The sequence below is a fragment of the Kogia breviceps genome, chromosome 14 (assembly GCF_026419965.1).
Source record: "Kogia breviceps isolate mKogBre1 chromosome 14, mKogBre1 haplotype 1, whole genome shotgun sequence".
NCBI classification, from domain to species: Eukaryota; Metazoa; Chordata; class Mammalia; order Artiodactyla; family Physeteridae; genus Kogia; species Kogia breviceps.
This window is the reverse complement of record NC_081323.1, coordinates 60,413,808-60,441,051: the sequence shown is the minus strand read 5'-3', so window position 1 is coordinate 60,441,051 and position 27,244 is coordinate 60,413,808. Positions and strand designations below refer to the sequence as shown.

General features: G+C 42.5%; 1 protein-coding gene across 4 annotated transcripts; it reads right to left on the bottom strand.

Moving 5' to 3' along the window:
* Window positions 1-307: 307 nt before the first annotated feature.
* On the bottom strand, window positions 308-27,244 carry HAPSTR1 (HUWE1 associated protein modifying stress responses). Of its 4 annotated transcripts, none has more exons than XM_067013529.1 (6): window positions 26,741-27,244; window positions 25,739-26,044; window positions 25,128-25,396; window positions 24,438-24,518; window positions 14,677-14,952; window positions 308-2,713 (listed from the first exon to the last, which is right to left on the bottom strand). In XM_067013529.1, the coding sequence occupies exons 2-6, from the start codon at window positions 25,810-25,812 to the stop codon at window positions 2,469-2,471; spliced, it is 945 nt and encodes a 314-aa protein (XP_066869630.1). In that variant the 5' UTR covers window positions 25,813-26,044; window positions 26,741-27,244; the 3' UTR covers window positions 308-2,468. The 4 variants fall into 4 exon arrangements, with proteins under 4 accessions (XP_066869630.1, XP_066869631.1, XP_066869632.1 ...); XM_067013530.1 differs by having other exon boundaries at window positions 26,913-27,187; XM_067013531.1 differs by having other exon boundaries at window positions 26,981-27,187.

Below are 27,244 nucleotides of genomic sequence, written 5' to 3'. Positions count from 1 at the left end.
GGACGGAGATGCGGTGGGGGAAGAGTTACTGCTGGGTGACAGAGCATTTAGAATTAAATGCAATGGGCTTCCCTGGTGGCGCAGTGGTTGATTCCGCCTGCCGATGCAGGGGACACAGGTTCGTGCCCCCGTCCGGGAAGATCCCACATGCTGTGGAGCAGCTAGGCCTGTGAGCCATGGCTGCTGAGCCTGCGCGTCCAGAGCCTGAGCTCCGCAACAAGAGAGGCCACAACAGTGAGAGGCCCGCGTACCACAATAAATAAAAAAAAAAAAAAGAATTAAATGCAATGGAAAAAAGTAACAAATGTTAAAGTTTTCAAAAAGTTTAATGGAGCCAATAAGATATATAAATTGTGTTCTGGCAGATGTGAAGACCTGCTTTCTCTTACCAAAGAAAATGGCACGTTTTATCAAAATTTGACAATTGAAGAGTAAAGGGTATTGAGATTAAGCTTCAGAGCACCAACTAAAAGAAAAACCACCAAAAAAAAATTTTTGTTGTTGTTGTTAACTTGGAAAGAGGAACTAGAACCACGGCATAAAGGGGAGATTAAATATGTGTTCCTCAGCCTTAAAATCCTTTAGGAAGAGGAGTTCCAGCTGCTTGTGAGCAACGCTTCACACCACCAAACCCAATTCCAGAATCTAAATTTACAACGATAGAAAAACAAAGATAACTCCAGATGCATTTCTTGATATATTCCAAAGGGAAGCCTGAAAGTATTCATAATACATAGGCTCACCCCTTTCCGGTAAAATGACACATTGCTATAATTCTTCCTATCATATTCAAACAAAAAAAGTGATCCACTTCTGCAAAAATTTAGAAATGCTTCACTTTCATTCCTAGGTTTAGTATGGAATTGACTTTTTTTAAATAAGGGCTGTATCTATAGTGAATACAGAACTTATTCAGTTCACACATTACATTCACATCCCACCCAGTCAATGAATATTATGGTTAACTTAGCAAAGTTTCTTCACAGAAAGATTATTAAATGGCTGAAGAAATTGCAAACTTTAACAAAGTTCTGTGAGTAATTACTGGAAAAACCCTTACACTGATTTGCAATGGTCTTTTAAGGATAAAAACAGAAAGTAACTGATACTGAGCTACAAGTTTGCAAGGAAACATTTTCACTGTCCTACTTGATACATTTATAATGATAGAATAAATTACAGTACCTGGCAGGCTGAAATCAGTTCTTCATCTAAAAAAAGACTACCATTCAGTTCAAGGTATTAAAAATGAAGATGAAACATGCTCTAAAACATTGTAGGTACAAGAGGTCTTATATTTACTCAAAAGAAGAATCTATTGAGAACTTTTATTCAAGTCTACCTAACATCTAGAGAACCTCCATGCGATTCCATCTTTTCCAGAATGAGATTCCAAACCACTTTATAGGAGAGGGATTGGAGAGCTGGGTTTTGCTATTTAAGGTGTGATCACATTATTAGCAGATAAAAGACCTTTATCTTCCACCCATTCCAATGGAAACTGCACAAAGTAGAACATTCATGAAAAATGTAAAACAGAATATAACAGACTAGAATACCTACCCTCCCACCAATCCATCTCACTCTAATACTGAACCAAAAAGGAAGCCCATAAAGTTCATGACCTCTCTACTTTAGGTCACCATGAATGCAGTCTACATGTTTACATTTACCATAAGGACAGTACCCTGCATGGGAAGTAGTACTTGTCTTAAAAATGAGTATTTTAATCCTACAAGGTTAATCTGGGGGCAATTTAATAATATTGCTACTTTTAGAGCACTAACACACACAAAGTGAATCCAATAAAGTTCTGTGTATTGATTCGATATTAAGTATTAATTGCATGACCATCATAGCACCTCTTTACATCACACAATCACCAGAATCAGAAACTGCTTTGAAAACTAAAAACAGGGCACAGTTCAATAATCAGAATTTGCACTGTTACTAGAGAGAAACCAGGTGCATGGTACAGTGCTGCTGCAAAAATGGAAGCCTGGCGATTTGACGAGGAAGCCAAATCACGTGTTTTAGACAATTTTAGGAACCTGGCAATACTGTTGAAGCAAAATACTCAACACAGCAGGAAATGGAGCCCTCCCCCCCCAAAAAAGCATTCTATAACCAAATAAACATCTGATACTTCCTTTCCCTTTGAGAATAAATACAGTTAAGGTCACTTTTAGCCTTGAAACAGATATATGTTTGCCTATGATGATCTTGCTAACGACTACACGATATCTGATGTCCTCTGCTAGGACTATAGTTTTAAGAAAGCCATAGTTACAGGAGGCATCTACTGTAAATACCTAGAACTTCCTTTTATGGCAACCACTATAGAATTCACTTGTCTTAAACAGTGAAAAAGGGAAGATGGCCTCATGTTTGTTTCCTTTGCAATAATAGTATATGTTGAGGATCAAGTGGCTTTCAAGCAGCATGGTGGGTGTGAAAATGTTTGCAGTTTAGATCATTCTGTTGCGTTTATGGGTTGGTGAGTCTGTAATGACATCGCCACACTGGGCTGAGGTACGCTTTCTAGTTCCACCATTGTCCAAGTGGAGTGCCATTTCTTCTGATATGAAAGTGTTCAAATCGACATCATGGAGTCCATTTCTCCTTCGACTAGCATTCGATCCACTGCTTACATGTGTAGGAGAGCCTGGGGTACTCGAACGCACGCTTATACTAGCCATTGCACCACTAAGACCTAGGAAGAAGAAAAAAGGTTTTAGAGTTGCTCGATTATTTAACCCTCTTGAAAGCAACCCAACTTTACTTTCAACGTCGTCATAGTGTCAAAGGATGTCTACTTATTTTCCTTGCAAGAGGGTCACCGGGGAGCAGTTTTTTCCTGGAAGAACGAATCATCTGGCTTTGACATAGGAGATGTTCACTGGTAATACTACCAATATTTACAATATCGGTTACTACCAATTACTGGAAGCTTATTATGCGGCAGGCACCATGCTAGGTGTACGACTCCATTATGAAATCCTGCCATCTACTCTACTAGGTACGGACTATATGTAACTTAGAGCTGAGGGAGGAGGTGCTTGCTTTAAACAGAACATTTTGGTTATTCTAAGTCACTGTTCCAATAGATCCCTGTGCTGTGTGTGTGTGCAAACAGGGGCGCATGCAGTCACTTCCAGGCCTGAGTGGGCTTATTCTGACATTTCTATAGATAAGGCGACTTTTTAATTTAGCATCTAAAACAGTATACTGAACATGAAAAAGGGTCACTATTAAAAACAATCCCGGGACATCAAATACAAAGTGATTCTGCCGTGGACAAATCAGGCTATATGATCACCCCAAGGTCTGGACTATACTATACTTGGTAGATATCCTTAGGGCAGGCTCACTCAGCATCATCTCTAATACTTCAGGGGGCGGGAGAACAAGGGTGGTATAAAAAATCCTGCTGCCTTGCCTTAGAAGTTAAGAGTTGCTAAATCCAGAGTATCCAGCACTCATGGTCGGACACTCATTCCCTAGACCCCTGAACAGTTAAAGGAGGCCAATGTATGTTCTGCTTCTAAATGTTCAGGATACACCTGTGAAAGGCATGAGAGGCCTGGAAACAAACCACAGCATTGAATTTAATAACCTGACATCACCGCCTGTGGATTTTCCTTCTTACAGATTCCCCCTTGGGCTATCCTAGCCTCATATATGGATTTTGTTAGTGCTTGACTAAACTGATATGATCTAGTATAATCAGTGTTTCCCAAGAATAGGACTTGTACCTTAAAGTAAGCTTAGAGGTTGGTTTCGTAGGGGCCCATTCTCATTTACTCCATAAATGTACTTTAAATTTGAACATTAAGTTGAAAAAGGATTCTCTGCTTCCTACCACACCGAAGCTATTTAATTCCCTTTGACGTTGTTCTCACTCTACAAATACTGTGAACATTCCCAAACCCTTGGCCGCAACCACCTGCCATATATGCTGATCAAGTTCTGCAGTCCAAACCCCCCTTCTAAACTGCTCTGAACTCCCTACGCTAGGAACCAACCAGTCCCCTCACCCAGTCCCCTCACAGCTCTCCCTGTAGAAGATGCATCCTCTCTCCCTTCTGCTGGTGGCCAGAGGAAATCTGATCTCACTGCTTTCCAAGGCTAGCGCCTATTAAAAGTAAATAAAAGCACTAATACTGGAATACTTCCTATGTCAGGTACTGTGTTAATAAGCACTTTTAAATTTCAACCTCAAACTAAGCCTATATTTGTGTTATCTCCTTTTCTGCAGATGAAAAGCCAAGGTTAAAAGGTTGAGTAAGGCACTCAAGGTCACAGAGCTAGTAAGCAAGAGCTGGGACCCAAGACTCAAACAGAATCTGAATTCCTACTCATGTTATGCTACCCACCTCTTCGAGCCTAAATTATTTCAGCCTCAGGATCTAGGGCCCGGCCTGCCTCGCATGTCTGTCTCTGAACAGATAAAGCTAACTCTCCCTTCTGCCCTCTTCACTCCCATCCTAAGGCTTAATCATGCACTGCCAATATCAACTCATCTGCAGCTCCTAAAAATGGCCCGGGCTGCACCTGCCTCCCAACATCTGCTCCCCACTGCCTGAAGCCCTAGTTCCTCCTGCACCACCTCCCAGTCTGGGGCTACTTTCCTGATGATCCTCCTCCCTCTCCTTTGAAACTCTCCTCTTTGCTGTTCTCCAGCCTGCCTGCTCCTTCCTCACTGGCCTTTGCAGGATTCTCTTCTGTCCCTCACAGGCTGATACCACCAAGGTAAGAGCCTTGGCCTCTTAGCTTACCCACAGGCATCATTTTCTACATCTGTGCCACAGGAGCAGACATTTTCCCTGAGATCGAGGGCCCATCCGTATTTCTAACTGCCTGTTGGCCCTCTCAAACCGAACATCTTCAGAAAAAAACCACGCTGCTTCTTCCCCAGCCCACACAACTTTATTAAAAGTTAAAAAGAAGGGAAAGAAACGCCTCGGGCTGATTTCACATAGCACAGCACCATTGCTCATCTCTTCCTATAGACACTGTCTTTACATCTGTATCTCATGAACACAGTGCCTGGAACATAACAGAATGCTTCAGAGCCCTACCCATCACTCTGAAATCCAAAGCTGTTGATGTTTATTCACCTCTCCAATGCCAGGAAATATATAACCAGGTGGCTCTCTTAAATCTTTGCCATGAAGTTAAAACTCAATTATTCCCAACTTGCTGGGTTTGGTTTTTTCTTTTTCTGTTTTTAAGTTCTCCACCAAGACTGTAAACTCGAGAGGAGAGCTGTGCCTTTTTTCCTAATCTTGCAGCCTGTAACATACTGAAAGGTGTCTGCGTACTTGAGACCACCTTTTCATACCTGTTTCATAATGCAGGAGATTCTACGGTAATCATGCTGCAAAATATGGGCCCTCAGCAATAAACTGGGCTACTTCAGTAATTAAACTCAGGATCCCCTAAGCATTTGATACCCAAAAAAGAACTCAACAAACCCTGCTCCAATGCCCCTCTTGTTAATGTAGGAGCCACGTAGCTGTATGTTTAACACCCAAGGCTCAAAACGCTCCATCAGAAGTGAAGAGGCACCTCAAGCAAATCCTTCAACTGCTATCCTCCATGAAAAAAGAAGAGAGATTAAACATCAATTTGGTCAATTTGAAAATTCCCCAGTAACTTCCAGAAAACCACAATCTTTTTTCTGTTGGGTGTATGACTCTGGGCTTAGTTTGACAGCTAAAGCAAAATCACAATGTGCAACATTACCTATGTATTATTATCTACTCTCAGCAGTGAAAATTCTTTTTAAAGTTTAACTGTCTAATCTTCCCCCAAAAGACTTTTCACAAGTGTCAAAAAAAAATTAAGATTAACAACCAAAAAATATATATTTTAAACAACCCAAATTTTATTTTATAAACCAATGACAGCTACTAGAAGATGCTTTAGGAAACCTTAGCTAAGCCACATGAACAATCAGGCCTATACAAGTACAGAGAATCTAAACATGCTTCAGAACTAAAAACTAAGTTGTATGGCCCAAGGGCATACAACTTAATTTCTACCAAAAACACACTTTTTCAAAAGGGCTATGGGAATATCAATTGACAAAAAGCAGTAGAACAAGTAGTATGATTAGACAGAAAAGTCTCCATTGCTTAATACAAGATAAACTTATCAGTTTTAAAAGTTTCTGCATTCATTTTAAAGGATTAGTGCAGGGGTGGAAAAAAGATCAGGAGGATTTAATCATACTTTGAAAAGAAAGCTCCCACATGAGCTAAAACAAAGTTACAGTCCAAGTTATAGGAATCTAGGTTACATGGCAAATTGTTAAAAAGTAGCACAGAACTATTATTTTCATACCAAGGTCATGCTCAGGGTCATAAGAAAATCCTGTTTTCAGAATTAATTACATATAATTCCAGTTTACCAGCACATAATTAGGTCACACAGAAAGAGCAAATGCAGAGCCCAGCCAGCCTCCCTTCCTCCATCCGGCAGCCCTGGAAGTGGCCTAGAGGCCGCCTCTACCCTTTCTGCTGGCCTCCCAGCCCCCTTCAGCACCTGCAAGACTCGCCCTGGAGGAGACAAGGCAGACTGTTAACTGTGGTTCCACTCAGCACAGGTCCAGGACCCTCTGCAGGTCTGCGCCACCAGCTCTCTCATCTCCGGCAGAAGGGGGATGTGAAATCCCCGCAACTTGGACAAAGTGATTAACATTCTGACTGGGAACCCTAAGAAACAGGCATTCTTGCATTTGAAATGAATTGCACTATTCAAATGGACATACACTCCCTTTGCACAAAGTTGTATTCTGAGGTTTCAAGCAAGCAAGCACTTGTGTGTAAATGTCGTGTTTTAAGTGCACCAGGGGAGGAGTTCAATCCTGGAAAAGTGAATTCTACTAGGAAGATTTGGGTAATTTGAAGTAGATACCACTCCCCACCCCAATCTGTAAATTGTAATACTGAACTTTTATTGAAGTAAAGCACACTAAATCAAACCAATTACAAAGATACATGTGTCACACCAAGAAAACATTTTCAGTTATGCTGACAGCCCAAAATGCTTTCAATTTTTCAAAGACAGTTTTAATGCCATGGGAAAAATGCTCACGACGTTAAAATGAAAAAAGCAAGATACAGTACCATATACGCAGCATGATCTCAACTATGAAATAATTTTAATATTTATACATTGAAAAAAAAGACTGGAAGAAAATGCACCAAACATTTAACTGCAGTTATCTCTGTATAGTGGGAAAACAAGATACTGAATTTTTTACTTTTTGGAAATTTTCAAATTTTCCAAGAAACTAGTATTTATAAATCAGAAAACTAGTGAAAAAAAAAATAAAACTTAAATGTTAAACTACCAATGGATTATTAAGAAAGTACTAGGTGAGTAAACTGGCTTTGAGGTATGGCTACATGGACTTCTTCACCTCAATGAAAAAATGTCCACGAAAATTTTACTGCAAATTCGTAACAGTTTTGTATTATTAATGTTGGAAGCTTTAGTTAAGTCCTACCCACAGAAACTTCAGTAGCTAATATCTAATCTTAACATACAGAAAATGCCAACTTTTCATCAAAAATTTAATACTATCTTAATTGCCTTAATTGTTCTTGTTCACAGAGGCTGGTCTGAACAAAGGGTATAATTTAAAAATTCCAGCCTTCACAAGAGTTTCCATTAAAGATTACTTGAAATAATCAATCTTAAGCAATTAAGAAATGAGATTTGCTTTTGGTGCATTAATCTCTTACATCTTAATTTCCAAATAAGTTTTTAAAACATTTTACTGTTAAATGACTATTGACAGTTCTGTTATTTCAAGAAGATGCAGAATGCAACATTCAACAAGCATTTATTAAGAATCTACTGTGTTCCACACATTGTGCTAGGAGTGTGGGCAAGAGGAGGAAAAGGGATTTTTGAAAGGTGGTTGGATATAAATCCCCCACAGGTCAGTTCTAATTAATTCTCTGCAACAGAAAATTGCCAAGAAGTTTCTTTCATACTGTACCATCGGTTTAAAAGCACTTAACCTAAGTATCTGTGTGGCTGTCAACGTTTGTTTCTATATATTTAGCTTTATCAATGGAAGGAATGAAGAGTGATAGAAAAGAGGGGAGAGACACAGAACCAAGCATAAATAATCAAATTTCTTCTTAAATGTACAGATCTCAATTTTATCAGGAAGATTTGTTCTCACCAAAATTTGGTAACTTCTCTACTACACACAGGCCAAAGAATGTTCTGACAAAATAACAAAAGCTACTAAAACCTGTGGCTCGAAGGAGCAAGAAAATCCTATTGGTCCATGCTGCCTAAAATCACAGCTTTCCAAAACTCTAGAAGAAGGGATCCATTTTATGACAAATTCGGAATCTGCCTTACATTTTTTTCTAAGTAAAAATTCCTACCTGAACTTACACCCCTGAATATGGTATCAAATGAATGCATTTTTCTTATATGGCCCTATACCCAGTCTCTCCAGATCCAAGAATCTTGTTAAGCAATTTAATGATTTAAGAGACTAAGGATCACCACATATGCCAGGAAAAGACTTTCCTAGACAAGAGAGGCCAGATATAGAGTCTATTAACTCCTGAAGTGATGGCACTGTGCCTCAATCTGATTGCCTGGGATTACGCTTCAAACTGTCTAATAATACAATTCTATTAGGCTAGAAACTCCTTGAGAGATTATGTGATTCATCTTTGTATCAATTGCCCCTATCACTAGCCTCTAAAAAATAGAATGCTCGGCTGTTTTCTGTGTTCAGTAAATGTTGGGCAATAGGAAAGGCTACAGAATGACAAGATACACTTTCATTTTTAAATGACCGCACCTTCCACAGAAGGATTTTAATTGCAGAAATCAGAACTCATAACACCACAGCCAGCCAAACACACACACATGCTTCCAGACTAAAAAGCTTCAGACTTTAACCCTCACTAAAAAAACTATCTTTTAACACACACAGTGTTTTCTCAAAAACAGACAAACAAAAACCTTTTCTTTTGTTACTTTCCTTTTTCGGGGGAAATTCTCCAATATCATATTAAAGGCTAGACTGCCTGCATTTCCCTAAAACCCTTTCAGTACTTACAAATGTAGTAGAGCCCACTGTCTTTTTTAAACTTTTGTTGTTTAAACACAAAAGGAACTTGAACGTGAGCAAGGAGATATCTTAAAGCCAAATGCCAATGACAGCAATGGCTCCCACCAGTGACTAGTTTAACACCCAGACCCTGTGTGAACTGATGAATTTTACAGAGGGTCAACACAGTCCCAATGGGGTTTTAGTTCCCTATACTACAGTCAAGAATGCCATCAAAATGACTTTTAGAACTACCGATAAAACCAAGTATCTCCAATTTTTATGGAACAGTCTGAACAAGGGCCAAAAACCTACAAAGTCCACCTATGAAATGACTGAGTGAGAGCAGGTTTTTAATAAAGTTAGCAAATGAGTGAAGTCTGACTTGGCACCCGGCTTACTCTCCTATCCAGGTCTCTATCTTCCACATCCGTGCCCCATTCTAGCTCTGGACCCTTTTTACCTAATCCCCATGATGACAAACAGAACTTAAAATGAGGAAACCAGATTTCAATCTAAGGCTTTCTAGACACAGCACTAGCTTGGGCAAGTCAGCTCAGAATCTCTCCATCCATTAGACAGAACATCACCAACTTCATCAGTTTATACCAACATAAAAGAAGCTCAAGATCTTAGCAAGTAATATAAGTAGGTAGTTAACACTAAGTTTTAAATTATACCTTCCTCTGGAATAATTATCTGCAATTTAGAAAGCCAACCTTTCTGAAACGGGAGAAAAAGTATCCTCAAAGGCAACCTGACCTCCAGGTCTGTTTTTACAGTAATGCCATCCAGAGGCAAAGAAGGCACTCAGGACTTAGAAATAACCGGAAGTCCTCCTACTCTCAAGGCAAAGAACACTTTGTTGAAGAGTGGGTACTTTGCTTCTCACTTTATGTATCTCCTTTTCACAGGAGACTGCCTTGGAGAGGTTAGCCATCTTGCCCAAGGTCATGCTGGTAACGCAGCCTATGTACAAAGCCTAAATACTCTTCCTGCTAAAATGAACCAGAAATACAGGTCAAAAGCCATTCATCTTCAAGCCTACTTATCCAGATTCACTTATGGGGGAAAAACCCCAGCAAGAAATACCCAACTTATATATACAGTCTGATGTCTTTAGGGAAGGAAAGTAAGCCTAGAGACCTTTCCCACACTACCTGCCAGCCCTAAGGGGGGGAGGGAAAGAAACCCCAAATGTACACATGTAGAGGTACTGAATTTGGGAGCCAGACAGACCTGGAATATCTGTTCTACCATTTACTGACCTGGTCTATTTTAGCCAAATAAGCCTTCTTCATCAATAAAACGGCAATAATCCAGGGGCAGTATTAGTTTTAAATAAGACCCTCCTCATCAGCAGGATGCTGACATGAAGTAAACACTGAAAGAACCGCTGTAAAGGTACATCACCCTCAGGCCCCACTCCAAGACTCAGTTGTTCAGTGTGAAGAGCTGACTTAGCAGCACTAAGATACACCCGCTCTGTTCTCCATTCTCCTCACCCTCTTCATACTGCAGTCACCTGGGGATCTATAAGCCTCAACTATCTGGAAAGGTTCTCTGCCCCCACTGTGTTGACTTAGCAGACCTCTGAACCTCTGTGTTAAGCTCAGAACACATCTATGCCAGGTCCTGTTAAAGCCAGAAGCTCCAAGACACGGCTCCTGCACCACTGTATAGCCATGGAAGCAAAGCAAAAGGGGAGAGCAGACACCCAGCTCAGGGAAGGCTGGAGAAAATGGGGAGAACTGAAGGAAAGCTTCGTCACAGATGTTCGATCCGTCTGAAGGGATGACAGGCAGAAGGAAAAGCTTAGAAAAGAGCATGAAGGTATGCAAAAGATTACACAGTATAGCTAAGATATCTGACCCAAGGTCAGATCAAATCACAAGGGCCTTACAATGTTGTGCTCAGTTCAGACTTCACCCTAGAGGACACAGGGATACAAAAGTTATTTTTCAGTGAAGCAACAAGATAAAAAGATCACTCCAGTGGTCCCAGAAAAGATGGACTGGTGAATGGGTCAACTCAGGACTAGGAAGCAAGAGCAGGAAGGAGATTATTCCAAGCTCCCAGAATTCACCTCCTCCAGAATAGCCTTCTCTGAACCCATGGCCAGGCCGCACTGTGAAATGTCCTTTTCTGACCCTAGAACACCTTACATATGACATCAAAATAAATTATCCAAGTATTCATTGGCCTCAACAGAAAAGGAAGCATACAATCATATATTCCCTAGAAACTGCACAGAAATCTGCCACGTACGCATCTGCTGAGTGGCAAGGTGAAGAAAAGACCTGTTTTTGCTGTTGTTGAGGCTGGAAGGATGAGTCCGCTCTGAACGCCTGCAGGACACCCTGGTGGAGATGTCCACCAGGGGACAATGGGGCATACATGTTTAGCAGCCAGGAGAGACGGTCGAAACTATAAAGGACCAATTTTGGACATTAAGACTGAAATGGCCCTTAACGGGATTGCAGGAGAAGGTGGCTAAGGGCTAAATCCTGGGGAATGTAACCTAAGTCACTGAAAGGTCAGAGGTCAAAGTAGCCTAAAGAGAAGACACGAAAAGTCTCTAGAAGAGAAAGGATGACTAAGAGAGGAATAATCAGCAAGGCAGGCAGGGAACCACAAAATGGTCCAGATGATTTTTGGTCTATCTGAAATTTGTTTACATAAAAACAAGGTGCCAGCTATTAATCCAGTTCTCAGTAAATTTTTGATAATGTTCTTATTTTAAGACAAGGATGAATAAGGACAGAAATCAATTTAGCACATGCATATGAATTTCTTTGACTTCTCTGTTGAGTTTAGCATCCAGATAAGGAGATATCATGTTACACAGAAAATAAATAACATATGTTGCAAACAAGTGCCAAAATAAAGCACTGGATTATATTCCTTAAACCTCCATAACCATTAGTTGACAGTTTTGATTGAAACTGTTTGATAATCATTAATTGATGTATTTTTAATTGCAATACTTAAGTCTAAGGCTCATGAGGGTACTGATCAAAGGATCTTATCATCACACCCTGTCTACATGAAAAACTCTACAATTATCTTATATCTTGGCCATCTGTCTTCATATAAAGAACATATTTTAAGCACATATGGGTGGCATTTGGTGGAAGTGAGAATTTAAGAGACGATAAAGAAAAAAAAAAATTACAGGGGTAATTGTCCTCTCTTTTAAGGACATGAGGTTGTTTATGGATAAGAATATATCAATGTGACTCCTACACTAATGTTTGCTTTGATTATAGCCTCAGTATACAAATTCTTTTCCTGCCTCCCCCTGGCACCCCAAAACTTCATGAATTTAGACTCTCCCTCCAACGCAGAACCCCAAGAACTTCAATTTGACCTCACATTTCATAGATCTGGCTAAGCAAATTGTATGCAAAACCAAATTCTGACCAGTATGTACCCAAATTAAGATGAACTTCCAAATATATTTCAAAAGATCTGAACAGTTTTGACTTCAATTTACAGCTGTTCAATAAATCAGATCATGAGGACACCTGGTTACAAAGTTAGTCATTAATCTGCTTTACAATTTAGTTAACAATGCCCTATTATTAGAAATCATTCAAATTACTAAAAATACTCAAATCAGACTAGCATTCCCAATACAGCTATGTCCTCTAAAACCAATACAACACAAAACTCAGTATATAATTTGTTTCTGTGTACTCTTTTCAAGGGGCCCTATTACTGCATAGCAACTTCATGTTTTAACTACATGAATTCAGTTTATGAATCCTAGGAATCCAATGTATTCTGGATTGGCACTACTCGTAAGTTTATTGAAGGGAAAGGTGATTTTTCTATAGCTTTATAATTAAACTTTTTAAAATCCTCACAATTGAAACGTAAGTCAAAATTATAAATAGTACCTTCCTAAATCTACATCACCACTAAAACTCCCAAAGTTCAGTAAAATAATAAATCACAAGTTGAATAAACTCTATTTAAGAAAATGTAATGGGATTTGGAGAATATAGTAGTTGTGGGGGGGAGGGCTGCTGGCTTGCCCTTTTTACAATGTGTACAACTGCATTAATATTTTATAACAAGAGTGGCATTTATGTTTCTTAAAACTACCTTCTATAGTAGAGTATAATACAGAAAAAAAGACTTTAACAAGAGAAATATGGAATGAATCATAAATCCACTTGATGACAAAGGAAATCAAAATGCTTAAGGAAAACACAACTACATCAAATACTACCATGCACTAAAATTAATCTGACAAACTATGTACACTTCTAGTAATTTTTTTCAAACAATGGTAAAAGATGTGAAACTCTAATTCAGTAGGAACAGATCAATCTCTATTTTGCCTGAGTTTCAAACTTTCTGACAGCATCAACTATTCCACTATATTAGAAACAGCAAGCAGTCTTAAGTACTGCATCCATACATCATGGACTTCCTTGCAATAAAATGTTTTTGTGTTTTTAACTTATCATAAACAAACTCACAATCAGGAGGGGAAAAAACCAACACTTTTTCCAACTCCATGTTCTGAATGGGGTTTTAGATAAAGAATCAATGTTTGCCAAAGAGAACAAGAATCTCTGTAAGCATTAAAGCTTCAATGATACAGAAGCCCTTTGTATACATCCCAGTTTTTATTACCAGGTTATTTTATTTTAGATGACCTACACTATGGCTCAGAAATATGTTAACTCTTTAACAGGACTCATGACCTAACTCACTAAGTACTTCTATCTGTTTAGTCACTTGTACAATCCACGTTTTCATCTTGGCTTCAACCAAGTCTTATTATTTTGATGTTTTATTTTTATAGCAGTACTGAATGTCCTATAAGTACCTTTCCCAGTTCTATCTGGAAGCCTGTATTAGAGAACAAACAACAAACTTACTGACTACATACCCCAGGCTTCTCCAATAATACTTAAACCCCTCAGCCAAGAATGTCTTTATGGCAAGTCTGGCCTGGGGAGATGGTGATGGACCTGTTCTCTAACAGTCCTGACTATCAAAGCAAGGCCCTAAGGGACAACAGACATAAGGAAAGTCAATTTAATTATTCTTACATCTGTCCACTCCCTCTTGGGTCATCAACGCTCAGGTTCTACAGGCACACTCAATAACCTAAGGTGTCAAAGGGAGTTCCCATGAGAACTAGCCCAACAGTTATCTGCCTTACTTGCCTGTCACTGACTAGGCTCTCCAGGTAATTATAAATGCAACAGAATTCTTAAGACACAAGAACTTCCTCTTTGACTCAGAAGAGTAAGGAAACATGTACAATATAAGTGTGTAAAGCAATAAATTCTAATCAATGTTGCAAAAAATGCTGTTATTGTAACACCAATCAGCTCAAACTAACTTTCTAAAAACATTTTTTTTAGGATAGGCTGGCTAACATTCAAAAATTGCCCATATAAGTTCTTAGCTTACATTCTATTTAAACATTTCTAGAGCAAGTAGTAACTAGGATAGACAAAAAACAGACAATATATCTGGACCTAAACCTAAATGTGAAATTGGGTCCACAGGCACACTCTTAACCATTTTTCCAAAGAAATATGTTTAAACGGCTTTACCATGCAGAGCTATGGCTTCCCGGAAGGGTTGCAAATCAGTCTCTACAGATGAGCTAGTTTCCGTTGAAGTAGCTCGGTTAGGGGACACTACAGTCAGTCTTGGGGGAGCTCTAGAGTTTCGCGGTGGAGGAACTTTTCCACACAGGAAGCTGATCAAATCTTCTCTACGAATAGTTCTTCTGCGCTTTTTAACCCAAGCCAACACATCCTTATTGCGTCGCTGATAGCCAATCTGAATTCCAATATCAAAACTTCGCTGATGGGTATCCACACTTTCTGTTAGGAAAAAAGAATAAGAAGAAGATACATGATATCAGTAGCGCCAAGCTGCATTCTCTCCTAAAGAAAACCACCATTTTACAAGTTCACCAAAACGAGTATCATGAAGTACCAGGCTCTTTAAGTCTATTAAACTGAACTTCATTTTTAAAATATCATACCTGACACCTAATCATAATGTTCTAAATTCAGTAAACACATCACATAATCCTAGAGCTTCTGCCTTGTTCTTTAAAAAAAAAAAAAAAAAAAAAAAAAACCTCAATAGATAAAAACAGAGGGACTACTTATTGTTAACCGAATTACCATTTTAATAATGCTATTTCCTTAAAAGAGCTTAATCTAATCAAGCTAGTTTATTTAGTAATGCTAACAGTAGATGAATTATTAAATGCTTATTGGTACTATACCCAGCTTCACCTGAGAAAAAAGGTACACCAATACCTTGAGAGCAGTACTACTGTCCCCTCTTTGCAACTGAGCAAAGAGACACTGAGTAACTCTACCACAGTATTCAAGAGCTGGAATTTTTGTTCCAGAGTCTGTGGTTCTTAACCACTAAGCTTTGAGAAAAGGAATTCTCAGAAGTTCTAAACAGGAGCGTTCACATCATTCACCAGATGACTATACACCGCAACAAATCACTCAGGCGGTGCTCACCTTGCACCATGTCATTTCTGAGGTGTACTCCTACTGACAGGTTCAGCACCAAGAAATGGAAGCACACTAAAAGCACTAGCAAACATTTTAGAAATAATAACGGAAAATTAATTCTGATTGACTGCTCAACAAAGCCAAACAGCACTGCGGAAACAAGAAGCTTCATTCATTTCCCAGGAACGTTTTCAATCTGCTTCCAGTTCCCAAGGTTTTCTGTAACTTATAACCATTCCCAAAAGACCCTGTCTTAAAATCTCTCAGACTGGTCTCCTATTCTCCCTGTAGATACTGCCCCCTGTACATACTGAACCCTGATTTTCAATAAAATGGTGCCTGCCCCTTTAGTGGCTTTACACAGGTGAAAACAATATCAATACTTGGAAACTTAAGTCACTGCAATTTATTTTTAGTTGAGCTGCTGTGCTAACAGGAAAATCACCAATATATCTTCATTCCTCTATCACTTTTCCTGACCTGTATTTTAACTGTCTGTGACATCTCAAGTAGATGCTGAAAGGATAAGCAAACCAGTGAATGAAGACCTGTGTCCCAGAAAGACAATAATCCAGACATCAAAGGGGCTCCCAAGCTGCATGAATTTGCATTATTTAAAAAGATGGCAAGAGGGCAGCACAAACAGAACTTTAGAACAAGGCCTATTCCTTAGATGATCAGTTCTTATTGCTAAAATGTTAAAAAGAAAAATGAAAGAAGTTACCACCCACAGGAGTGCTCTTAAATATTAAACTCCATCACAACTTTCTAATTTTACAGATATAAAAAAAGCTACTCATGAGACTTCCCTGGTGGTGCAGTGGTTAATAAGACTCCGCCTTCCAATGCAGGGGGCCTGGGTTTGATCCCTGATCAGGGAACTAGATCCCATGTGCATGCCTCAACTAAGAGTTCGCATGCCTCAACTAAGAGTTCGCATGCCACAGCTAAGGAGCCCACCTGCCACAACTAAGACCTGGTGCAACCAAAATAAATAAAAAATAAATGCTTCTAAAAGAAAAAGCTACTCATGAATGAAGTAATTTCTCCAGTGTCTCACTACTAGAATGCCCAAGTTACAATGTGAATCAATGTGTTCTGATTTCTCATTTCATCATAAATAAAACAAGCACGAACCCCATTTCAAAGGTAAATAGCATTTAAGAGGCTAATACAGCACTTTCCCATCTCTTAGTCTTAAAGACTTAGATGAAGCCAACCTTAAAGGATGCATAATCTCTAAGATGACCTTGTAAAGTTATATGTAGACCTTAAGTGATTCTGAAAGAGCTGGAAGCATTTTAAGAGAAATCAAGTCATTGAGTAAACTAAGCCCATCCCATGCGACCACAGAAAGGAGGATAACCATCCACTGTTATGCATCTACAAGCAACTAGGTTTCTACAAAGCTGCCCTACCAAAGAGAGCTGTTAAAATCAAGCTCTTAACCAGAGAAGTTTATTTCCAAAAAGAATGACTCAGGAAATTTTATTTTTCAAGAACCAAATGGAGGCAGGTCCAGAACTGAAAGTATCGAGTTGAAAGGGGTACAAGAACCAAGTCTGAAGCAAGCATGGGTAGCGCAAAGTTAAGATGAAGCAGGCATGTAAATGTACAACTAGCAAACCAGACAGCAAATAAGAAAAGCTGAACTTGATACAAAACTCAAGAGCCAAAGGGAAGGAACCAGATGAGGCAGTTTAAAAAAAAAAAACAAAAAAAAACAAACCCTGACAATCCTGGGAGGAAAGAGCTTTGATTTGTTTTGATTGAGGACACAAGGATAACCCAAAGGTCAGATCAGCAACAGGCTGATGCTTTAATCAGAGTTGAACAAAGATGGAAAACTCAACATTCATACTTTTGAAGGAAGGCAGCTATATAAGTAGTTGTGAACCTCTTCTAAAATGTTTGCAACTGACCAATCATTTCACCTCAAAAATTCTGCACAAGTCTCAGCAACACAACCAACCAAGAACACGCTAAAAATCAAGTATTTTGTAAACAGACTTTTACAAACTAAGAAGTAAAGGAGGAGAAAAGCAGATTTAACATTTAAGGTCTTCGGGTACATACATGCTTTTGCACTGTCTGGGCATAATTTGGTCTTATACCATTAACATATCCTGAAAGCCAAATCCAATTACTTTACAGCCCAGATTAATCCAATCTCAGTTATTTCCTTAAACAGAGAACCTCATATTGACACTAAAACATAGTTTAAAATATAGTTCTTATGCTTGAGAACTTTAAAGAGTTACTTGGTTGAAAATAAAACCCTCCTATCACATCTTGCACTAAGTAGAAGAGATCTAAATGCTTATTGGAGAATCTTAGGAATGACCAGACTAGATTTTAATCACTAGTTAATTTAGTGTCCAGTAAAATAATAAACGTACATACAAAGATGGCCTCCAGAAGGCTCTCAGCCAAAGACTGCTTGGAATACTCCTGAACCTTCCAATTAGACACCCAAATTCTAGAAATGCAGAGCACAGAAAACTGTGGGGACATTCTTGTGCCCAACACTTTTACTGATGCCAAAACCACTGTGGAAAACGGCCATGATCTCGAAGGTTAGGCAAAGCCCAAGGGCATCAAAATGTCAATCTAACCTTTAATCACAACACATTCATTTCCTTATTCAAGAAACAAACTGATTCATACAACTCACAGTAGTCATCTTTGTTTCATACTTTTTTAAACTTTTTATATAAATAGCTAAAATTGAATTCAAGGGATTTTTATTAGTCTCATTTTCCCACTGCTGGCAAGGGGCAGTAGGCAAAGAATCATATTGATTTCTGAAATGAAGACCAAATGCAGAACTTTCTTACATGAAACACAAACAAAATCAGATTTCACTATCTATAGTTTTTTGATACTCACAAACCTTATGTCAGCCAAAGCAGACATCTCAATTCCATAAACAAGGAATTGGAACTGAGGCTCAAAGGGCCTTGCCCTAAAAAGTTACTAAATAGCAAAAAAAGTTCTTTCTACAATCGATTTCTTCCTCAACAATAGAGAAGTCATCTCCCATTCTCCTTAGAGGATCTACAAACCAGAAAATCACACTGCTATATCAGGGTACATTTCCAAGGAATACTAGTAACTACAAAACAGTTGAACTTAGAACTCAATCTACACTAACCAACTAGTCTGCTGTAGGAAAAAATATGTATTTTAACTGTTTCATTAGAAACAAATATCTAGGGACTTCTCTGGTAAGCACAGTGGTTAAGAATCAGCCTGCCAATGCAGGAGACACGGGTTCGAGCCCTAGTCCGGGAAAATCGCACATGTTGCAGGGCAACTAAACCCGTCCGCCACAACTACTGAGCCTGCGCGCCACAACTACTGAAGCCCGTGCGCCTAGAGTCTGTGCTCTGCAACGAGAAGCCAACGCAATGAGAAGCCCGCATACCGCAACGAAGAGTAGCCCCAGCTCGCTGCAACCAGAGAAAGCCTGCACACAGCAATGAAGACCCAACGCAGCCAAAAATAAATAATAAATTATTTAAAAAGGGAAAAGATATGAGTCATGACCAAAACAAAACTGCTTTTCAATTCTTTTGTTTTTTTAAATATTTATTTATTTATTTATATTTTATTTGGCCATGTCGGATCTTAGTTGAGGCATGTGGGATCTTCATCGCGGCATGTGGGATCTTTAGTTGCAGCATGCTAACTCTTAGTTAGAGCACGTGGGATCTAATTCCCTGACCAGGGATTGAACCGGGACCCCCTCCCTGCATTGGGAGTGCTGAGTCTTATCCACTGGACCACCAGGGAAGCCCATTTTTCAACTGATTTGAGGAAATAATTTCTATCTTCCTTAACAAAGTGGTATCCAAAGATAAACACGAACTTCTAGATAACTTACATACTGACTTAAATCTTCACCTAGCACATACAAACAGCAGGAACCTGGGAAAGATCAGAGTGGCTACGGTTCCCTACCATCCAGTCCTCGTCCTCCCTTTCCTAAAGGTACTCCCAAGTTTTTGTTTGGATAGCTCTGAAGAAAAGCTTCCTCCACATTTGCTCAAGTGGTGAAACTTGTGGTTTAGTCCCAAACAAATCTGCATAACCCCAAAACTGTGGCTATGATACTGGTTCTGAATAACCATGTGACCCAATTCTGGCCAAGAGACAGAAGTCATTTACTGGTAGCTCCTGGGAAAGAAGCCTCTGGGCTCTTCTAACCTTCCGTGAGTGACCCTAAGATGTGAGGTGTGAGCTGCCAACACACTGAAACTAGCCTAATGACAAAGCTGGTATGTGCAGGCCCACACACAGAGTACAGAGAGCTGCAGAGCAGGGAGGCCTGAGCCACTGGATTCAATCAATCCCACCCTCAGGCTTCAAGGCAGAGAGCAGCCAATCCATGTCCAGCCTGACTTGTGTTTTCTGCTATGTTTTGGCTGCAGCCAAAACATCCTTTCACAAAGAAGTTACAAATCAGAAACTGACCGTCTTCTATAAAAATTCACCAAAAAATCTATAAATGGTATTAGTAATGACTGAGGCTGCTGCTTAGTAAAAAAAAAAAAAAAAAAAAAAAAACTGAGGGTATTCAACTGCAATCCATACTAAGGTTTTTTGAACACTCAAAGTTCAATAGCTTTCTGCAGCAGGAGAGCCACAAAGCAACTCCAGAAAGTCAAAATATAAGCTGAAATTTCATTATTTGCCTCCAGGTAGAACATGCTTTCTCTGACCAGTTGTTTATACACCAATCACTCATCCACAAATTTTCAGTAAGTTCCATTCAGAGAAGCCCAAGAAGGCCACAATGAAGTGACTACACACTATAAAGAGGATCTGGCATCAAGATGTCTCAAAAATAAGGACTTTAAAGTAGGCTATTTAAAGTAGGCTATTTTTCTCCTGTCAATTCTACTTACTTTCAGTCCTTTCAGGGAAAGATGAAGACATACCACACAAAGGTTATTCTGACAGAAATTTAAAGAAGACAAAAAATATTAAGAATTTCTTCCCTTCATCTTAAGCACTGCCCATAGCCAAAAACATCATCTGAAAAACATAACCTGACCAACAACACAGTCCATGCTTGAAGACTCATTGCATGACACACTAAGAGCCTGCACTCTAAGTTGTGTGTACTTACTCCTACTTACAATTGAGAAAATGAAGGCTTACAATAGTGAAATATTTTTTGTTGCATTATCTGTCTCCAGGACCCTACAACTAAGTAAAAGTAACAGTCTAAAATCTGAACTAGAACAATCTAGCAGAACACTCCATGATATGATGCTGCTGGCCTTCTCCAAGTACTGCTAGTCACTGACAAACCTTGGAGCAAATGCTGTTCAAGGAGAAAACCAGAAACATCTTTAACACAAACAGTATCAAGACAAAGCTCTTAACATATGTAGGACAAGTCGGTATGCAACTAAAGCTTCAGATAGTCTTAAAATGCAGAGGAGCTTAACATAAAACAAAAATCAAAAAAGAAAAATATTACAAAGTTCAGGGAAATGACAATGAGAGAAGCATGAGAAGTGGCTCTGGGGGGTGTTGGTGAGCACTGGCTCCCAGGCAGCTGCTGCAGAGCAAGCAGGGCCCCAGCGCCCACCTCCGCTGACCTCCGCTGATGAGGCTCCAAAGAGGCTCCAAAGAACGGCTAGCCTCTACTGAGCAAGTAACCCCACACCGTAGAAAGAATTCATTATTCTCCTAATGAGGAGTCAGGAGAGAGGTTGAAACCAGTCACCCAAGGAAATGGGAGGTGGATTTAAGAGGCAGAAAAAGATGAGCTTGACAAAGCATTTTTCAGATAAGCATCAACCAGGCTACTTAAAAGCACCTCCGTAACTTCACTCCCTTTGCTGCAGACATCAAAAAACGTACTAAGCCAGGGGACACACCACCACTGAATATTTAACAAACATTACTTCCTTTAGATTTATCAAAGCAAAGTAAAAACAAAAACCAGCCATCAGAATTTTCTTCCTTTCCAAAAAAGGATGCCAATGTCTGACTCAACTTTACTATGTGGAGTAGAACAAACTCCATTTTGCTGAATTCTGTCCACGCTGAGGACACCCCAATTCACTCTCCTCCAAGTCTCCAGCCACATTCAACAAAACCAACTGCATCGTTCAATGTTTCAAAACACCACAGGCAATCAAAAGGGGCCCTCTGCTAGACTTTTACCTCAATTCTGACCTTCCTATGTGCTCATCTTAGGTGTTATCAGGAAGCTGGTAAAAGTACCAACCTCTCCCCAGGCTGGGTGAGGCAAAATGAGCCATCTTTAGCTTGTCAGATAAGCGCTTAATCATACAAACTGCAAGAACATAGCCCATTTACAAGGATCCTCCAAAATCTCCCCCCACCCCCGCCCCCATAAATTACATTTAGATACTGAATCAGAACTGAACACTCTAAATTTACCACTACTTACAGCTGCATGCACTGGGACACTACCTTGCTAATTTTATTGGTTCTATTTAAGGTGCCCAATTATTCCTACAGCTGCATTCTTGTTCTCTGAAGACCACACCCTGAAAAGGAGGAAGAATGTGAGGATCTGCAGAGCTTATCCACACTTTCCTCCAGTCAGCTAGGAACAGAATGTTGCTATACTACCAAATTCCACAAACCACAATTAACCATTCCTCAGGTAAAAGGGTATATATTTCATTTTACAAAAATAGAACACAAAATAAAACTAAGGTTGGACTGACAATCCAGCATTTGCCATAATGCAAAAACTTCATGTTTATTTAAAAAGAAATTTAATGTCTTTCATTACGTTTCTTGAACAAAGAAAATACATTATAAGAAGCATTTCCAAATCAAGAAATCAAATTAGGGATTATTTCAGAGTTCAGCTTCTGAGCCCACTTTTTTATATGAAGAATCAACACTAAAGAAAACCGTCAGCTACAGTCCTGAAGAGATGCATTCCAGGAGTGCGCAACAGCACCAAAAACTGGGAAGTCAGAGGACATTCACATTTTTCTACCGCCTAGTCGAAGAGCCCAGCACACAGACTAAAAATATGTGTTGCCTTCCCCTTAAAGCAAAAAATAATTGCAAAACCTGAATGGATAAACCGTGATACCTCCACACACCACAACACTAATCAGAAAAAAAAAAAAAAGCACTGAACTATTTATTAATACCTGCTATGTGAATTGAATGGATCAATCTCAGCAACATTATGAAAAGTGGATAGAAGAACCCAAACACAAAGGCTACCTACTATAAGGTTCTATTTATTACATTATGGAAACGCAAAAACCATATATACAGCAATCAGATCAGCAGTTGTGCGCGGGGGGGGGGGGGGGGGGGGGTGATAGAAACATTCCATTTACTAACAATGTACGTTTGTCAAATTCACGCCACACACCTTAAAACGATGGTTTTACTATATGTAAATTATAGTCCAAAAAAGCAGAGTTTTGCAAAAAAAATATGAGTTTCAAGTATTATTTCAAAATTCCCTGTCTGGGTGAAACCAAGAGCCATTCCAGAGAATGTTAAAAACCCTCAAGCAATAATGTATGTTAGAGTCAAAATTTACGGAACTCAGCTATATATAAAATCAAAGTTGACCACCGGGGCACCATTTTATTAGGTTTCCCTTTTCTCAGTAAGCCTAGACTATTAGTTCCTCATTCCCTGAAATTAACATTCTATTCACCAGATTCAGTTTACGTTCTTAAATTACCATCCCAAAACACTGCAAGGTCTACCAAGGAAATCCAAAATAAGGGATTTTTTTCCCTAAAGAATGCTATCTTAATTTGCTCATTCTTATACAGATAAGAATCTGAGAATCAAATCACTCCACAGCCTGTTTCAACCTATTTAGATAATTCTGAAAAACACAAAGCTCCATTGCAATTATCAACTGCTTCTAGCAGTTTAAAAGCATTTAATTACATTTTTACTAAAATTAACACTCAAATTCAAATCCTTTTCCCACAGAAACCTTGCCAAAAATAAAACCCAAATTTCCAAATCTTCAAAACAAAAAAAGCACAAAATCTAAACCCACTGTTGCTGAGAGAACACGATGGGCAAAAACATTTACTCACATATCTTCACGTGGGGGGCGGGGATTAAGTGCAGAAAAACACTGCCATTAAACACAAATCTTGATATCAACTCAAACTGATCAGATTTCCTGCCAACAATGTACGGTCAGGCAGAAAGTAGCTTGGAAGGAAATATTTGATGGAGTTGCTAAGGAAGAGCAACTCCATCAAATATCTGCAGATTAATGTGCGTACAGATTATTCCAATTAGCTAGTTTTCGACGCACTTAAATTATGCTGTGCCACCATCATGCTCGAAATTGCCTAACTCAAGAAAAACTATTCCAAGAGATGCCTTTCCACAAACTAGCTGTCCCTCCCACCTCTGTGCGAGACACACTCTTCTTCCCTGAGTGCCTAAAAAGCACATCTCACGATCTGGAGCTCTGGGCCTCTCAACGTCGACACTACTGCCATTTGGGGGGTGGGGAGGCCGTCTCGTGCACCGAGGACAGTTAGCGGCCTCCTCTCAGTGATGACACTCTGGAGTGCCCCAGACATTGTCAAATATCGCCACGGGGTGAGGAGACCAAACGCCCCCGGCTGAAAACCCTTTATCTAGATATAACATCACACCGCCAGAATTCTCAAGTTGCAAGGTACTGAGAGTTAATGGCTGGATTCAGGAGCAGAAAACACTCCGGCGATCCCTCCAGTTCAAGGTGGCCAATGCACTAAGGAACGGAGGACTTAAACCCTGACGCAAGCCGCCCTTCCCCTTAGCCGGCAATGCAGCAAGGTTGTCCTTACCTTTGTAAAGGTTGGTGACGGCAGTGGCTGCGTTCTGGAAGGGAACCCAGAGAGAAAGTCCTGGCTGCTGACACACTCGGTCTGAAAAACGACGAAACGAAAGGGGAAAAACAAAAAAAGAGAAAGCAACACACAAAGACAAGAAAAGAAAAAGAAAAAGCAACGTTATTTGGGCGTCAATCACTCCGGAACGGCCATATTAGGTTTCGCCATTTTGTTCAAGGATTCCGTGAGCCCGCGCTAGGTGGGGAGCGGGGAAAAAGGGGGTCGCGGCGGAGCGGGAGGGGGAGCCGCGGGGCTCCCGAGAGCAGCCGGGGCAGAGGCGCGGCAGAGGGAGGCACCCCTTCGCAGTCCCCGCCCCGAGGCCGGCTCCGGCACAATAGGGCCCCCGGGCCACCTCCCTTCGCCATTTTGTGACCGGGGGCTCCTCCCCTGCCTTCCCCGGCCCGGGGGCACCCAGCGGCCCGGCCCCAGGAGCGGGAGGGCCCCCCGGGCGGCCCCAAGCCGGCCGCCCCCCGCGCCGGCCCCCGGCCGCCTCCCGAGAACCCGCCTCCCGCGGCGCCATCTTGCGGGGAGGGGGCGGTGGGGCCGCGTTGCGACGGCCGGAGCCTAGCCAACCGCCCCCCAGGCTCTCCGCCGGCGGCCGGGCGCGAGGCGGGGGCGGCGGCGCAAAATGGCGGCGGCCCTCACCTTTGTAGAGCTGGGCCACGGCGGTGGCCGAGTTCTGGAAGAGGTGCCACAGCTTCTGCTGCTTGTGCTCGGGCTGCGCGGCGGCCGCCGCCTCCTCCTGCAGCTCAGGGGGCAACTGCTCGTCCTGCTCGGCCTCGGCCAGGCACTGCCGCTCCCACTTGGAGAACCAGTGCTCGGGCCCGTGCTCCTGGATCTCGGCCTCGCCCTCCTCCTTCCGCTCCTCCATCCTCCGCGGCCTCCCGCGGCCTCGCAGCCGCCGCGGCCGCGTCCTGCTCAGGCGGGGCCCCCGCGGGAGCGTCGTCGTCAAGCGGCCCGGCGGCGGGGCCCAGCGGCTTGGGGCGGCTCCTCGCGGCGGCCCAGGCCTCCTGCGCCCCGACGGCCTGCGAGCCCCGCCCCGCGGCCCCGCGCTTCCCGGGGCGACCCCCGCCCCGGTCCTCCCCACCCCCGGCCCCTGCCGAAGGGCGCTGCGGACCGGATGAACACCGCCGCCTCTCGCCTCGCCGGCCTGAGAACGTCTACCGCCCCGCCATGGCGCCGCGGCCTCCCTAGGGCCACCGCCACCTCAGACCGCCGACCGCTCCGCGAAGCCCTGCCGGCGCCGCCAATCCTACCCCGAAAACTGAGGAACGTCGTCGTCGCTGCCGCCGTCGTCGACGCCTCTGCGGTTGCTGGTCCCCGCCCACATGCTGACGAGGAAGCACCGCCTACTCGGCCCCGGCTCCCCTGCCCGGTTGGGGCGCACCGGATCCGAGGGCTCCTATTGGTCCAATCCGACCGGTTCCGCTTGCCGGCCTCTAAACACAGCGCCGTGATTGGCTCATCGGAGTGTCCGCCTGACGTAACCAAAGGGCGAGGGGAAGGGAGTCAGGAAGGGTGAAGACGGGGGAGGAGCTGACCGTGGTTGCGTCCGAGCCAACCTGGGGGGGCGGGGAGAGGGAGAGAGAGAGAAGAGAGAAGAGAGAAAGGAAGAGAGAGGGAGAGAGAAAGGCAGGGGGAGGCAGGGAGAGAAAGGGGGGAGGGGGGGAGGGGGAGGGAGAGAGGAAGGGAGGGAGAGGGGGAGGGGAGGGAGAGGGGGAGGGAGAGAGAGCGGGGGGGAGAGGGGGAGAGGCGGGGGGGAGGGAGAGAGAGAGAAAGGCAGGGGGAGGCAGGGAGAGAAAGAGGGGGAGGGAGGGAGGGGGAAGGAGAGAGGGAGGGAGGGGGAAGGAGAGAGAGAAGGGAGAGAGAGAGAGGGGAGGGAGGGAGGGAGAGAGAGAGAGAGAGAGAGAGAGAAAAAAAATGAGAATTGCGCATGCGCACTGGCCAGAGGCAGCGGACAGGAGTCACGTGACCCGGGGCTCCGAGACCGCACCCCACAAGGGGGTTGTTCCGGTGCTTCCAGGCCGCGGGGGACGCAAAATCAACTCCCGTGACAACTCTGCGGGGACGGAAGGGTGTGGTGGGTGGCATCCTGCTACTCCAGCCCCTTGGGCTTCCAAAGGGAGGAGGGAATTGACGAAAGTGAATTAAACGCCCAACTTGAATCCAAGTTGGCAAAGCGCTTCGCCAGCTGTTTATTTCAGAGACCCATTTCTTAGATGGGCAAGTTGAGCCTCAGAGTCCAAAGAAAGACTTACGAGATGCTTGGCCCGCGGGCTCCCACCAGCCTGCTGGGCAGACAGCAGGCACGCGGCTCGCTGCGCGTTGCGCGTGAGGGACCCTCTGGCCCGCCCCCCGAAGACGCCCTGGCGCCCTCCGAGGATACCATCACTTGACCAGACCGCAGCGGCCGCGAAACTGAAAATAAACCTGAGTGGGAGAGGGGGTGCCGAGGCCCGGTTGCGTCTGCGCCTTCGCGAACTTGGCGGCCCCCGCACCTGTCCCGAAAAGCAGACTCCTGAGCCACGTGCGGCCGCCTGCCTCACGTGCCAGCCCCCCACCCCCCTCCTACGGCCGGAATCCGCGTGGCCGCGCCGAGTGAGAGGCCCTGCTTCCAGGGGAAAAGTTCTGCGCCGACTTCTTGTTCAGTCTACGTGCGCAATCGCCTGGTCAGCCTCCGCCGACCCGGGCTGCGCGACTGCTGTGGGCCAAGCGCGGGGCTGCGCGCTGCGGTCACCCAGCCGTGGGCGTCCCCAGGGGCT